The sequence below is a fragment of the Mixophyes fleayi genome, chromosome 9 (genome assembly GCF_038048845.1).
Source record: "Mixophyes fleayi isolate aMixFle1 chromosome 9, aMixFle1.hap1, whole genome shotgun sequence".
Classification (NCBI taxonomy): Eukaryota; Metazoa; Chordata; class Amphibia; order Anura; family Limnodynastidae; genus Mixophyes; species Mixophyes fleayi.
Genome location: NC_134410.1, coordinates 76,953,770 through 76,969,972, shown reverse-complemented (window position 1 = coordinate 76,969,972; position 16,203 = coordinate 76,953,770). Strand labels below are relative to the sequence as shown.

Sequence of the window (16,203 nt, the reverse complement as noted above, 5' to 3'; positions counted from 1 at the left end):
AAGAACTCCAGCTTTGAGGTCTAAGCCTCTGCTGGACTGATCCTCCTGCTGGTACACATGCAGCTCAGAAGAACTCCATGGGTCTTGGATTCTGAAAATCAGGACATCCAGATGACAGAAGTAACTGCTCCTTAAGCTAGTGGGGTAAGGGACAGATAATGTGGTGAACCTGCCTGCCATTTATTTACTGTTTCTATATAGTATTCTAGTGTTATTTTTATTACAATAAATGTACGGTTGTACTTTTCTAACACACATTTCTGCAGAAACTTTCATTAAGGTTACACACAAGTGTTTTAAACCAAATCTTGCTAAAAGCATACACAATACCTTGTACTGTGTTCAAAACACTTGATGAGGGCTCTCATAGAACTCCATGACAAAAGTTAAGCAAACACTTGCCAGAAAACCTGTGTGTGCACAAATCCATCAACTTGCATATTTTTTGGAGCTATGGCATCAGAGAGTGTTTTCTTTGCTGACTTGTGTTAAATGCTCTTTATATGGTTAATTTTAACATCCATTTGTACAAGGCCTAAGAATCAAGTTGCTTTCAGGTGTTTTTTATTGCTATTCAAGAGCCGGTGTTTGGTGATCTACATACTCTAAAATTAAACTGAATTTGGCAAACTGGTTTTTATTTGTCACTCCATTTGCTGATTGGATGAAAAAGTGGAAGCAAATTTCAATATATTTATAAATGATGTTCCAGGCCACATTCTTCCTCTTTGCAATGTGTTCTATAGTGGCCTGCTGGGCTTAATAGAAGGCATAGGCCTGCCCAGTGTGATGAAGGCGCTGGACTACTCAAATGCTTCTGAACAAGTTGACCCCTTCCTCACATGTGACAGGTTACCATCATGCTACAGGGTCAAGCAATGATAATAGCACTAACCCTGAATTTAATTTCATGCTGAGGACCATTTAACCCTTTACTATTATGATACACAGATTAACATAAGGACTGAGGTTGTGAGGACTGTGTATCTCAGATTCTGACTCATAACCACAGAACCTAGAAGCGAGCCAATGCAATTGTTACAGTCAGTGTCAGAGGACTGTGGTTTCTGTTAACGGTTTAATTCATATTGGCTGCGGTTTGTTCTTTCTTATCGCAAGGATAGTGTTTACCGTAATGTAATACAATTGTTAGCAGCTTGGCACTGAGAGTGATCCCTTAAATAAACACAGCTCCCAGCATCTGGATTTCATTAGAACGAGCTGCCGATGCCTTACCACTTATGAGCATCACCTTGTGGAACTGATCCCATGTGTTAGCAACCCAGCATTCCTGACAATGCTTGGAAACAAGAGTCCCATTACTTACGTAGTTCAGTGGCGCTTGGCCCATAATCTTATTTATCAATCTTCTGATTGCACAACTGGAGGCAAATTGGTCTAGAAAATCTCTTCCAGTTTTTATAGACATTTCAAAAGATTCTGAGACATGAGAGACGTTTGTGCACTTGATTTGCTGATCAGTTGCTCTTTATTTATTTCTAAATTTACCAGTCATCTGTCATGAAGAGAATTATTATTTATTTAAAAACCCATAACCATTTCTAATGTGCTCTAGAAATATAGGACATATTTTCGAAAGATTTCATACACACTGTAAACACATTTAGGGGGAGATTCAATTAGCCTCACTGTTCCTCAGAACATAGCGGCTGCTGGATTTTTACAAGAAATCTCCACTGATTTTTCCTTGTGCCCCATAGAGGTTGCGAGTAAAAATGAGCGGAGAATATACCACAGTAACGATAAAAATGCACAGCCGTGATGTTCTGAGGAATATCGCAGCTAACTGAATCTCCCCCTTAGTTAGTATCTCTAGAAATGCAATAAATAGAATAACACAACAACTAAGAATATGTTTTTAAAAAGTAGCATTGTGGAATTGCACATAGGATCATCATGGGAAGTGGATAGTAAATTGCAAAAAAATTACAGTTTATATCAATTTAATCTGGCAGACAGAATGTATTGTGGAACACGTGCAAACTAAAGTAGATGTTTATCAATTTATAAACAGCTGTCTCTCTTAAGAGTTAATTTTTATATGTCTCCACCTTTCACTGGCTCGCCTCACTGCAATCATACATTACCACTGATAGCCACTCAAAAATGACCGGTACCAATGGCTACTTTAGTATTGGTGGCTAGTGATATTTCTTCCTTAAAGTAGCCACACACACACTTTCCCTACCAATTGCAATTGTTATTCCGCTACCCTATGTATCAATCCCCCCACATCCACCTCTTAGAATACAAGTCCATTTGGGCAAGGCCACCTTTACCTGCTGTTTCATGTTATTGTATATAACTTGTTTATATTATCGCCCCCTCCATATAATAATATGACAGCACTTTATAGTTAATGGGTAAAAATAAATATACAAACCACAGTTTTCATAAATGTACAGCAGAACTGAATTTAAATATTTGTTTCTGTGCTTTTTTTTTTTGCTTGCTGTATTTCTTTTATGTCTCTAGGACATTTATAATATGGCAGGACCTATATTTGATTTTCTATGGCAGCAAATTTTGGTTTTGACTATTCAATTTATATTTATTTGTGGGGTAGCATCTTCCTGGCCCCATGACTACAAGACAAATCACCAATAGTGGAGCATAATTAAATCTAGGCCATTTTCCCAACCACATGTACTGTGGATTATCTAATTTGAAATGTGGAAAACAAGACGCTCGCCACGACTTTCTATACTCCATACTATCAACATTATTAAATTAGTGGAGAACACTGCTCAGGACCTCTGCATTTACCTCTTTCCATAGCATTCTGGGCTAGGGATGGAAGATGTATAATTATTACTGCATCCCACTGGATTGCATGCAGCTCCTGTCCATTCAGGTGCTACATTAGTTATTGGCTGCTGAATTTGCTCCTACTTCTATTGGCTGGAAACAGGTAATATGCTGGAATCTGATGGAAAAATGATCCCACTGAATACTGCATTGGTCTAATTTAATTTAGAGCTAGACATAAGTGAAGCTCAAGAAGTTCAGCTGATGGGGTAGTTCAATATATTGAGACAATAATTTGATTTCCAGCAAATCTGTAAAAAGGTCTTTTATGGTTTAAACAAAAACTATGTTAAAAAGTTAATTGGTTAAGGGTACATAAGGTTGATTATTAAGAAGATTTTTTCAATTTATTGTTATCAAAGTTTGTTTACAGACTTCTGAACCTCTTGGAGGTTTTCCAATACAATTTATCATAAAATACAACTTACTACCACAGTGAACACTAAAATACTTAGCTATTTATTGTTATAAACAGTGGGAGCTAGAAAATGTTTTTGAGATATAATAGTAGAGTTTCTATATACAGATCTATACATATGACTAAAAGAGGGACAATTGGGAAGGACATAGAGAAATAAATGCTAATCTGCCAAAAGAGAGACAATAAGAAGGTATAGTACTAGCTATAAGCATAAGGAATGTTGTATGCATGTTACTTATGCAGTAAGCACAATGAAAAGAGATACTGAGAAATGTATCCAAGGATATAAATGGTACCTTACAAATCACACACATGAACCAACTTAGCAATGCATGTTTTACATACAGTCCCCTATGTGTGCCTCCTAAACTAACGTGATTTAAATTGCCATGAGCTTCGGTATACAGAAGTGCATTCATTCTGTGACTGCTGTGAAAGCTCATTTCAGCTGGGGAAAAATCTGATTTTTTTAAATGAATATTTGAACTTTTAAGCATACTTTATATTTCTCATTTTATGCAAGTCCCGTTACATACTGTACAGCTGATACATAATCAGCAGTTTAGACAGTAACTACAAGTAATTGATTGATTGTGGGAAATACTGTACCGAATTTGTAACTGTGTCCCTACACAAATTAGTGCAGCAGGATAGCTACAGAAATGGATATAAATCCAATAGGACTGATAGTTAAGAAGAATGAATTGGTTAGTGAAGGAAAGTGAACTATGCATTACACCAGCAAATGTACTATCAATTGCTATTTAATTGAACAACTATTTTAAGTATTTTATTTATTTAGAAAAGTATAAATATATGGTTTTCTATGAAGATAGTAGCAGAACCACTGTAATAGACCTAGTTCCATAAATCAATACAGAAAGTGTAACTGAACTCTGTGACTATTGTTTTCATTTTTACAGAACACCCTGTACATTACAACGTCGCAGAGAACTGTTTCCCTTCATCAGATGTCTAATTAAGTTTCCAGTTGTGTTGTGCAATACTGTTCTGTTCATTTAAAACACTTATCCCAAATTTTCAATAACCTTCCTTTATTGATTTAGTACAGGCTGCTTGATAGAGTGATCTTGGTAAAACAAGCTGCAGTCACAATAACTGCAATTGTACAGAACCAGCTACAGCTAAGCTAATAAGCTATTCAGCAGTGGGTGCAAAATACATTCTGAAAAATGCAAGGAGAGCTAAACTTTACAATGCGAGGCATATTTGAAGATAAAAGATCCTTGTACATAGGACACATTGTAAGGGAGATCTGGTAGGCGTAAGCCAAGCATTTCGTAATTAGTGATGTATGTATGTGCTTAAAGGGTTTTGAACTAACCCCTTGCATTTTAATACCATTGGATTTGAGAGACTGAAGACAAGATGACCCCATGTGATTAGATGCAAGGCAATCATGTAGCACTAACACCCTTTGCCCCCCTCTTTGGCCAGAAATGCCTCCGGCTTTAGTCATTCCTGGCGGAGGTTATCAGACATGGTAGGAACCACAAATAGGCCTTGGCGGTAACATTTAACGTGACAACAGCATACCCTGATTTATGAATATCATTTTTTTTTAAGAAAAAATATGAGTTCTAGGTCAGAGTAAAGCACTTTTACATAAAGAAATAGATTGTAAGCTTGCGGGAAAGGCCCTCTTACCTCTCTCTCTGTCTGTATGTATTACATTGTTTTATTACCGTTTGTTCCCAATTGTAAAGCGCTATGGATTCTGCTGGCGCTAAATAAATAAATGTTGATGATGATGATGATAAAGAAACATACAAATTATTTAAATGTCATACAGGTATGGGATCTCGCAACCAAAAACCCATTAACCTAAAACTTCCAAAATACAGAAAGGAAAGAATGTAATTATAGCTGCATTAGTATAGTTACAATGAGGAGCTGTGTGCAATAAATAATGAGGGAATCCAAGTGCAGTATGGGAAAAGGAAATTTGGTTTTGTAGATTGGAGTCATAGATGTGATACTTCTAATTGAATAATAAAGTATTCCAAGTTGTCAGCACACTAAAGCCATAACTCCTAACATTGGAAATGTACAAGTTAGGACACAACAATAGGAGGTGTGGCTGCATTCCATTGGGGGCGTGTGCATCTAACAGTGGGCATGGCAATGTCCAGGGCAGAGCGTAATGCTACCCATCCCTTAAAATCACTCTTGAACTGCTTGTGCACCAGAAACACCCGTCTCTGGCGCCAGTTACACCCACTCACCTTGGTGATCGGGAAATATACCTCCCAAATAACTGCAAGGTGAGCCAAATGTGCCAAACGCGGGATAGCAGGACAGCCCCTCAAATTGTGATTGTCATGCTGAAAGGCATTCTCTGGCAGATTACAAACAATATCAGCAAATATGACACTGCTATGGTCATGTCAATGCATCCTTCCCTGGAAAATGATATATAGTTTTATTATAAATTAGAAAAACTTTCAATCTTCTATCTTGCAGAACTTACCTCATCATTTTTTTTTTACTTTGGGCAACTGTAATGAAAATGAACTAAAGTAAATTTGGGAATCTGGGCATGGATCCAAATAGTATGAAAATAAACCATAAATCATGCATCTCTCTACTATTATATAATACTATAAACATACTTGCATTGTGTGAGAGTCTCTCGGACTCCCGGGAGAGTGTGGAAATCTCCCGCATCTTGCAGAATTCTGCCCATTTCCTAGTGAAGTGGGCAGAATTAGGTCCAAAACGCTATGATTCACCAGGAATCGTGGTGTTTTGCCTACTGTCAAATGACGCATTTGCGTCATTACATCACGGGGCGGGGCCAAAATGACTCAAATTTTGGAGCCCCGCCCCCATCACGCCCACCACCCCCGGCAGGCTCCCAGAAGCCAACTTCAGCAAGTTGGCAAGTATGACTATAAATGAACATTATAAATAAATGATAATAAAAAAAATGACCTTTATCACATGTAGCATTTCAGCTGGTTAGTACATGATAAGAACAAAAAACATACTGTACAACTCACATACAGAAAATTTCAGAACACAAAACAAAAAAGATAAATAATCTTAAAACAAACCCTTGTTTTATAAACAAAGAGGCAATAGCAAAAAGCTGTTTATCCAGTGGATGGAGTACACTAGTGCAGGCCTGGCCAACCTGTAGTTTGCCAAGTGCTGTGAAACTACAAGTCCCAGCATACATTGCAAGATGTCAACTAGATATCTCTGGCAGAGCATGCTGGGGCTTGTAGTTTCACAATAACTGGAGAGCCACATGTTGTCCACGCCTGCACTAGCACTTCAGGTCCTTCTCATATAAGAGGTCCACCACAACATTTTTACAGCCAGTGATGCCACATGCACAGTACATGCTTTCTAGCACAAATGTGGCTATTTGTCCAATATGCACATTATAACTACATGCTCCCTTAAAGCTTTTTTAAAATGCTGTGAAGAAGGTTTGTGTGCAATTTGTGGATTGGCTCTCTAAGATGGGGATGGATATGCCAGCAAAAGTCAAAATGTCACAGTACAGCCTACTACATACTTGCCAACTCTCCCGGAATGTCCGGGAGACTCCCGCATTTTGCGAGAGTCTCCCGGACTCCCGGGTGAGTGTGGAAATCTCCCGAATTCTGCCCACTTCCTAGTGAAGTGGGCAGAATTAGGCCTCAAACGCCACGATTTGTGGTGTTTGGCGATTTTTGGCGCCCCGCCCCCCTTCACTGGCAGGCTCCTGGAAGAGAGCTGAAGAAAGTTGGTAAATATGGCCTACTATCACTCAACTCTGTTCATTAATTAAAACTTTTTTATTTTTCTTTGAACATTCTACTTGTTAAAGTTTAATTTATGTACTGTCTAAACAGAGTTATGGGTATGTTTGCACTGATTGTTGTTTTCATTCAAAATTCTCCATTTCTCCACGAATGGATATATCTAAAAATGTAGCATTATTTTCTAAAAAAAATAAATTGCAATTAAAAACATATATTAGTTGTAATGTTGTAATGTGTAAATGTCAATCAGGGGCAGGCTGGCCTGGGGAGCAGGGGGGCATCTGCCCCCCAGGCTGGGCCCAAAGAGGGCTACTTTGGACTGGATCACTGGGCCACCTGCATTTTTTTTTTTCATTTAAAATAGGCTACTAAGTCGAGTCTTGCCCCCTGGGCTAAAGCTTGCCAGCCCTCCCCTGCTGTCAGTGCATATAAAATAAGAACAGGAACTGATACAGAAAGACATATTACATACAGAGTTTAAGATGTTAAACTATGCAGTTCATTTGTAGTAAAGAGCCCATTATTAGGGACACAAATTCCTGGTGATAAATATTTACAACTGCTACTGTCTCTGGAAACGAAGAATAAGTTGGCAGCTATAATTTAACACCACCATTCATCTTACCAGGACCATGTACTACAGATACCACCCAAATAATATATAGGGGTATTGACTTTACATTGAGGAACTTTTGGCTCATCACTGTAAATTAAGTGGAATTGTATGAAATAATCTTGCAATATACACAATAGGAGGTATTCTCTTTTATCCCTGCTCCATATTTTGGTAAATAGATTAAAAAAACTGCTCATTTAATCTATAATAGTATCCTCCCAGTGTAGCTGAGTTTAGTATATGGCAATTGCTAAAAATCAAGTGTTGGAACTACATAACAATTTTGACTGTAGTCATTCTACATATTTGGAACTATTTTGTTCCATTTGTTTCCATACAGACGGCATGTCTTTGGTTTTTGTAACCTGATTATTATAACACATTTTCAGTGCATTGATATACCACATTTCCATATGAAGCCTAAGGAGACGTACAGTAAACATTTTTATTATTACATACTGACCATTAGATTGATATCCATTGTTTTGTACTTGTACAGAATCATTATTTGTTTAACTCTTCTCAGGTAAAGCTAGGTACACACTACAGTAAACTTCTGCCGATACGAATTCTTTAACGATTTTACCAATGACAGAAAAAAACAAAGTACTGATCAGCAGGCCAATTCATGTGTACACACTATACATGTTTTACCTTCAGATCTGTGTTCTTTATCTGTTATAACCATTGGCTGAAAAGATTGTAACTTTGCACACTCCATAGAGAAACATGGACACTGCTGGACATGAGCGCATCGTTCCATCGTTGAACAACATTTTTAGTCCAGTTTAAAAATCTAATCAAACAATACAATGTGCTTTGGAATGATAATCGTTCATCGTTGCAACGTTCACACTAATGCGATATCGGGCTGAACGGTTGTTTATCATTTGATTAGCCCGATAATCGTGTGAAAACACTGTAGTGTGTACCCAGCCTAAGCCAGCAAGCAATGGTGGAACTCCCATAGCAAAGTGCAGGTAGGCACCCACCAATGCTGTTCCAAAAAGAGCAGAGAGGAAGCCTCTTCTTTCCCAAGCAGAGCGGTAGTGTAGGGAGATAATGTTGGGGCTCTAGGGGTGTGGGGGGGTCTCCTGCTGTAGACCTGGGGGTGGGAATATCACCAACATTGCAGGGTCCCCCTTACCATCGGGCCCCGTTGTAGCCGCATCCCTGCACCCATGGTAGTTCTACCACTGCCAGCAAGGATGTTTATATTTTGCTTGTCAAGTCTTTAACTGCTTAATTACCATGGTACATTGTAGCTTTGACATATTTTAGCATTTTTGCCATGTACTGTTCAAACAGCATTAACTAATTTTTATTGTAACCGAATTAATTATATATTCTTATAATGGTTTTTATTTGATTATATTTGGAGTAATGAAAGCTACATTAGATAAAAATAGTCAAAAAATACACTTTTCCATTATTACAATCATGATTACTTAATTAATAACAAATTAATGTGTCTCTAGAAATATGTCCCAAAATATGTTCCTCCCTTTCTTCCATTTATTTTGATAAGTTATAGGGGTTATATGTTAGCCCCTGTCTGGCTCACATACTAGAGTTAAAGTTAACAAATAAATTAAGAACTATTAAAGTGAAAACTACTATGCTACTGCTATTTTCTTGTCTATATGTACCTCATTAATATTAATCTATAGGGATTAGGCCCTGCATTTATCATTGCTTTAGAACAACGCAAGTACTTTAAACCAATGAAACACTTAATTAGTTGAGGGGCATGAAAATGTTGGTATGGAGACCTGTCAATTCCCATGACCGGAAGCTAGCAGCTGGTGTACATTGAATGCCAGTGGTGCAATTGCCAACAACATAAATATAAATAAAAGAAACAATGACTATAATGGTTTTGGGGCTGGAGTCATAAGCAAGTGGAGAGAAGGGACAGTTATTGTTAATCTTTTAGTAAATAATAAAAAAGCAAAAACAAAAAATGTTGACTGTTCTGTGAGTTGGGAGTCATAAGCAAGTTGAAAACAGGCATAAAAAAACCATATAATAATAGTTTAAATATTTATTTTTAAACATTTCCTTTGTTTAAAGAAAAAAATATCACTTATATTTGATTGTATGGATTATAATAGGGTTAAAACATATTTTGAGCTATAACATTTTACAAGCACTGGGGGACTCATTCATAGAGATGCTGGAATAATTTGTATTGGTCTGAAATTCAATCGATTTTAGCTGTTACAAGGGTCTAGAATTTGTTTGCATTGTAGTCAGCCTCTGCAATCTAGTTTGACTGCTGAGGCTGCCGTACCCTCAAGTGGTAGACTTTGAAATCATATTCACGAATCCAAGATTGTTAGTAAAAGTTCATATCTGCAGAACAAGGTTTACATTAGCAGTGCTCATAGAAATTGAAGTAAACTATAAAATGAACAACGTTGATGTAAACACCATTAAATAATATATTGTAATGTATGCAATAAGTTTAAACTGACTAATCTAAAGTTGGTGAATATATTGTGAATTTTTGAACTGGTTCATGGTTCAAGATCTACTTTCATAGAAAAATACTGTACAATCAACAGTCAAGAGCAATGTCTAGGAAAGGGCTTGTATGTTCCTTTTGTGAAGAACACCATAGCATAATAACCATATCTGGGTATTTGCAAGGTTTCAAGGTACATCTCAGGGTCTCAGCCCAGAGCTCCATAGTCAATATTTTTCTTTTACTGATGCCACTTTTTCTTTACTTTGTTTAATTTTAATTTATTTGTATTGTTTATTATTTATATATTAATTATTTATCCCAGTAACTTTCAATCTATATTCCATATTACACATCCACACATGACTAATTTCATAAGTAAATTAACTTACCAGTATATCTTTAGAACTCATGATCCCAGTGTTTTGAGGTAGAAATGAAAACCACTGTGCCAATATGTTGCCCACTTATTCAATACTGGTCGATGTTAGAACCCCACAGTGGTGGTTTTTGTCCTTTGAGGCAAAAAGCAAACACTATTTTAATATGCTTGTCTGATATGTTTTATGTGTTTCATTCAATCATACTTCATTTAATCATACTAGTGTATATAATATTAGGAACACAGGTAAAAAAAATAGAATTTGCAGACCAATACTTTTGACAGCTACTGGATAGAAGTTTGAAACTGGTGGAGTGTACAAGTGCTGGAAACATTATGATTGGTTATGAGGCACAGTCACCAATCACATACTGTCTTCTCAGGATCACAACCAATCAAATGCAGACCACTGTGACACTGAACTTACTGTGTTTCAGACCTTAGAGGACATATACAAATCCTTTAAGTCTAGCATGATATTGCTACTGCATATTTCATATTCTAAAGCACTTTAGGGTCAGCTTATTTGGGAAGTTAGCGAAGATAATCAGTTACTGACCAATTTCTGTCTAGTCTAAGAAATTTCATGCAGAAATCCAAAGCGGTATTGAGGGTGATACTGACTTTCCTGTTGATTAAATGCTCAGTAAAATACATATTTAATAATATTTTTTTGAAAAATAAATTTTGTGTATGTTATGAGAAAACCAAGGATCAGGCTAATGGAGTTTTATTGCCCTGGTCCTGCTCCACCCCTACCATTAGACTTTAATTAAAGTGGTGATTCTAAGCACAGGACTTTTGGGTGCTACTAGTATCCACGTTATCCAGTGAGGGTCCATGTGGACTAATACTGTACATGTGTTTGAAAGTTGTATCATGAATGTTGATATATTTTGTGAATATACAGCATGTCAATGTTGTGATATATTTCTAAGGTTATTATTAACACAGTTATGTACTTGATAATATGTATCTAATACTTAATATAAGTCACATGTTGAAGTTTAAATGGTAAAATGTGACATTTGCATTCTGCAAGTAGACATAGTTTTGGTGGATTAACTTTCTATGAGGAAGACACCATTGTATTTAGATTGTAACCTGTAATTTATGTTGATATCTATGTGTTGATATCTATTGTAACTGTATTAAGATTAATCTTTGGAAGCTAGGTCACCAGATATTGCAATAGATTATTGGGAATAGCCTATTGACCACAGTTAACTTCAGGGCAAGCCAGTCTTTGCACCTCTAGTTGTATGTTAATTAAGCTGTTATGAGCAGTCTCTGATTCTGTTGTCTAGGACAAGGTATAAATCAAATAACCTTACTGGTCCTTGTAATATGTGAATGTTATTTAAAATACAATGTTAATTATTTAATTGTAAAACATATTATATATTGTGTGCGTATTGAAGTGATGTAATGTATTTGCTAGGGGAGGAGATTTAAGTATAAAAGAGAGGGAGAGATGCTTGTCAGTGTTGGCGGTCATATTACCAATGTGAATATGCCGACACTTATCCTGTCAATGCAAAAATGTAGACAGGCTAAATGCATATTCATTTTCATTTTCACATATGCTTAAAACGTAGACAGTGTGATTGTCGGCAGTGCTGTCGACATTAAGTGAGTAATGCTGGCAGGTCCGGCGGCTATAAAGAGCATGTCCCCCCCCCCCCCACTCTCCGCTTGCCATAATGACAAACCAGCCCCGGGCTGGTCAGCATGGGGCTGGATTCCCTAGGGAGTTGGAGTCTGCAAAAAAAAGCCAAGGCAGCCATTAACTATCTGGGCCTGCTGGTGCTTGTAGTACTGCAAACAACAGCATACCCATGGCAGTCTGGGCCCAGGACCTGTTGTGACCTGTTGTGCCACAAGAGAAAATTTAAATAAACCACACCCCTTTTTGCTGCCACCAAATTGTATTTACATGTAAATAACCCCAGTAGTACATTCATGTTCTTCATCTGTAAACGATCCATATCTTGTAAGCTTTAAATCCAAATGGTGTTTAATAAAAAAAAATAAAAAAAAAAATTATTCCACTTGTGTTGAAATAAATCTTCTTGCTTTGCAGCTTGAAACATCCCAATTAATCCTCTGCAACATGCTTGTCAACAACCCCCCCCCCCCCCACACCTAAAACGACACAAACCTGCTTATGTATGCTACAAGCACCAGCATGCCCAGACTGTTAATGGCAGCCTGGGCTTGCTGGGATCTATATTGCACCAGCACAAAATGGTGTCTGGATTATTAAAAACAATTTTATTACCCCACACCCACCGTCCAGGGATGTGGGAAGAGCCCTAACACTTTCAGCATGGGGCTGAGTATGGGGAGGGCCTGCACATATTTTAGTAATCCCAACTGCCTAAGGAACCCAGCCCCGTGCTGACCAGCCCGTACTTGGTTGTCATTATGGCCATGGGACTCCATGCTGCGGATTACCCTGCTATAGTGCCAACAGCCTCGGGTGGCTTAGCCTAGTGCTTGTTGTAGCAAAATTGAGGGGACCCCGCGGTTTTTATCTCCCTGATTTTGCTACTACCAGCACTAGGATAATCTAATTGGGGGGGGGACACATATTTTAAGCTTGTTGACAAAATGAATATGTCGGCATTAGCCTGTCGACATTTTTGTGTCAGTATATTAACCATAGGTAATTTGTAACCGACCCCTTGTCAGTACAGTTCGAGGGAGTCGTGTGTTAGGGGTACTAAGCAGGAATCTAAGTTCCGTTAGTACAGAGTACCTTTGGCGACAGTGCTTTATGTGAGCCGACATCCCAAGTCAGGAGACATTGGCTGTTATCGTCGTTAAATCACAGAAGGGCCGTGCCATGTATTAAGAGATACAACCAAGGAACTTGCCATCACATACCCAAAGACACTGAACTGCCATCTGCAGGACACTGTTGCTCACCTGGCTATCGTGTATGGTACATTTGGAAATTTCTGTCTTGCTGTGCCATGTTAAAGTCCATCTTCAGTACTAATAAAATGGTGTTGAACCTGCACCTGGTATCGGTCTGAGTGACCTAAAGGACACCCCGTCTCCTCACAGATATCAGAAATGCTTTCTTCCTTGTTCTTCTTTTAGCTACACTATATACAGCTCTGTCATTTCTAAAGCTACAATTCTGAATAATGCTTTGATAGAAAGAATGTAAACTGGAATGGAGATATGGGGGCACATTTATCATTAATCGGCAAAAGTGAGAAATAGTTATCAATCCTTATCGCAAGGATAAGGATTGAACTATTTCTCAAATTTATTAAAAAGGGAACACAGAAACAGCAGTTCCAAAAAACTGCTGTTTCTGTGATAGAAAAAATCATACTTACCCCCCTCTTCGGATGCGCTGTCTCGGGATCTCCTCTTCGTTCCTCTTCTTCCTTCAATTGTGCATGTGCAGTGCACATGCGCACAAAGTCCCCACTCTGAGTGACAGGGAGGGATCATGTGATCCCTCCACACATGCGCTGTCCAGCTCTGCTCTTTGGAGCAGAGCTGCCAGCAGTGGATTTCTTCAAGTCCGATAATGTACGCCAGCTTCGGGACTTGTTAGATTGCGGCCAGGAGCAGTCACCATTCTGTTGAATGGTGACTGCTCGCAAAAACGATCAGGACTGCAAAGCAGCAGATATCCATGATATCTGCTGCGATGCACCTTTAATAAATTTGCGGAGGGCACATCGGGACTTTAATTCCACGGTAAGTGCACAATAGTGCACTACCGTGATTTGTTAAATATGACCCATGGAACTATAAGAGTATTAAGAGCAGTCATTTAAAAATTGTAGCAAAAATATAAAAACAGCAGCTATTAACAGTTATATTCAGCAATGTATACAAGATGAATGACCTCTAGAAACACGCACAGTAAATATATATACATATTTCTCTGACGCTATGTTTTAGTGTCTGATGGTTTTGTAATTCATTGCTTGTCTATGATAATCACAGATGTCCAGACTAAGGTATTTTTACCAGTTCGTCATAAAGTTGCTGTAGTTAACCCTATATGCAAAACGAGCAACTTTTATGAAAACAAGGAGAACAGTGTTAAACTTTCTAATAAGAAGTTAATTTTTGCTAGTGATATCATATGACTCCTGTAACAGGTGGATACAAAAGTTCAGTTCACGTACACCCTGAATCAATTTTCCAGCATACAAGTTCGTTCATATGCCAGAAAATAACACATGGCTGTAGATGCAAGATTACTGTTAAATAGTCAATCTCCTGACACACTTGGACGTAGTGCATATATCCTAAATGCAAATTGTTATAGATATTTGTTAAATAGAAATATCACCAAATGCTAACCTCTAAAGAAACACATCATCAATATCATCAATATATTAGACTTCCATTATTCTTAAGTAAGTAATTTTTGATGGTCGATAAATGGAGCAGAAGTGGGGGGATGGAGTACAATAATCCACATTTCTGTCAAACTGGTTCATGCTTAAAGTCCCCATAACTTCATGTACAGTATGCGCCTTCCATGCTTTTAATAAATTGAAAACTTAAAATACAGCAAGTTTGGCACATACCTTTCCTCCTTCCTGAATCCACGATCCCAGGTCTTTGCTAGGTGTCTTCTGCTGAGGAGTCATTTTCATCCTGAGCCCCTGCTGTCCAACAAATTATACTTGCATCTTACATGTTCATAGAGTGACCGATAATGCATTGAAGAGTTGAGAGTTTTGGTTCAGTATTCTGTAAAGTACGGTGGTTTTGGAAACTCTCTTTTTTGCTTGTTAAATCTTTGCACTCATATGTGTCAGGCTGCATAAAGGACGGGTAAAGAAGATTGTAACATTGATTTATGTCTGATTTTCTTTCCCCTGAGTTGCGGGAATGCAGTTAAAGTGCTCCACCTCACAGGCTGACTAAATAAGGACATTCATATAGTAGGCAGAGCTTGTCCTGCCTCACTAACAGCTTCAATCTTTCAGCTGGGAAGCAGTGGGCTAAAAAAATACCAGTCCTGCAATCACACCCTCAGCCAACTGGGCAAAGCACAGCAATGTCAGTGTCTTGGGAAGAAATGCTTTCAGTTGCTGTAATAAAATTGACCAAGTAGACATGGAATGTAAGTACACGATTTGTGTTTGTTGGCAGCAAACTGGAATCCCCTTGACCTGAGAAATTGAATGGGTGTTCATAATAAATGAGTGTGGGTGAAAAACAGAAATGCCGGAATGTCGGAACAATTTGACTCCCTGCAGCGCCCTCTGCTGCTTGGTGTCTTGAGTGAAGCTTGCTCTGTTTTCTCTCCCTGTAAAGTGCATTCAGTTCTGTTCTGCTACGCAGATATGTTCTCTGCACTGTGTGTAGTGTTTTAAATATATATATATATATATATATATATATTTATCTATCTATCTATATATATATATATATATATATATATATATATATATATATATATATATATGTGTGTTTATATATGTGTGTGTGGGTATATATATATATATATATATATATATATATATATATATATATATATGTATATGTGTATATATATATATATATATATATATATATATATATATATATATATATATGTATATGTGTGTATATATATATATTCTGTCTTTGACTCAACTGTTCGTTCCACATTTTACATTACTTGTGTATAGCTATACATATGTTACATATATATCATAGCTTTATAACTTAGGCATCCTGTGC

At 37.5% G+C, this 16,203-nt stretch overlaps 1 protein-coding gene across 3 annotated transcripts in view; it reads right to left on the bottom strand.

The window, feature by feature from the left end:
• The window catches only part of LOC142100760 (uncharacterized), a 115,842-nt gene extending 100,204 nt beyond the window's left edge, over window positions 1-15,638 (bottom strand). For 2 of the 3 annotated variants that reach the window (XM_075184556.1, XM_075184558.1), the window contains exon 1: window positions 15,060-15,638. In XM_075184556.1, the coding sequence (XP_075040657.1) occupies window positions 15,060-15,128 (69 nt within the window). In that variant the 5' untranslated portion in view covers window positions 15,129-15,638. Of the gene's footprint in view, window positions 1-10,501; window positions 10,625-15,059 lie in introns of all 3 variants that reach the window. The other variant, XM_075184557.1, reaches the window with a different exon arrangement.
• Between the last annotated feature and the right edge of the window lie 565 nt (window positions 15,639-16,203).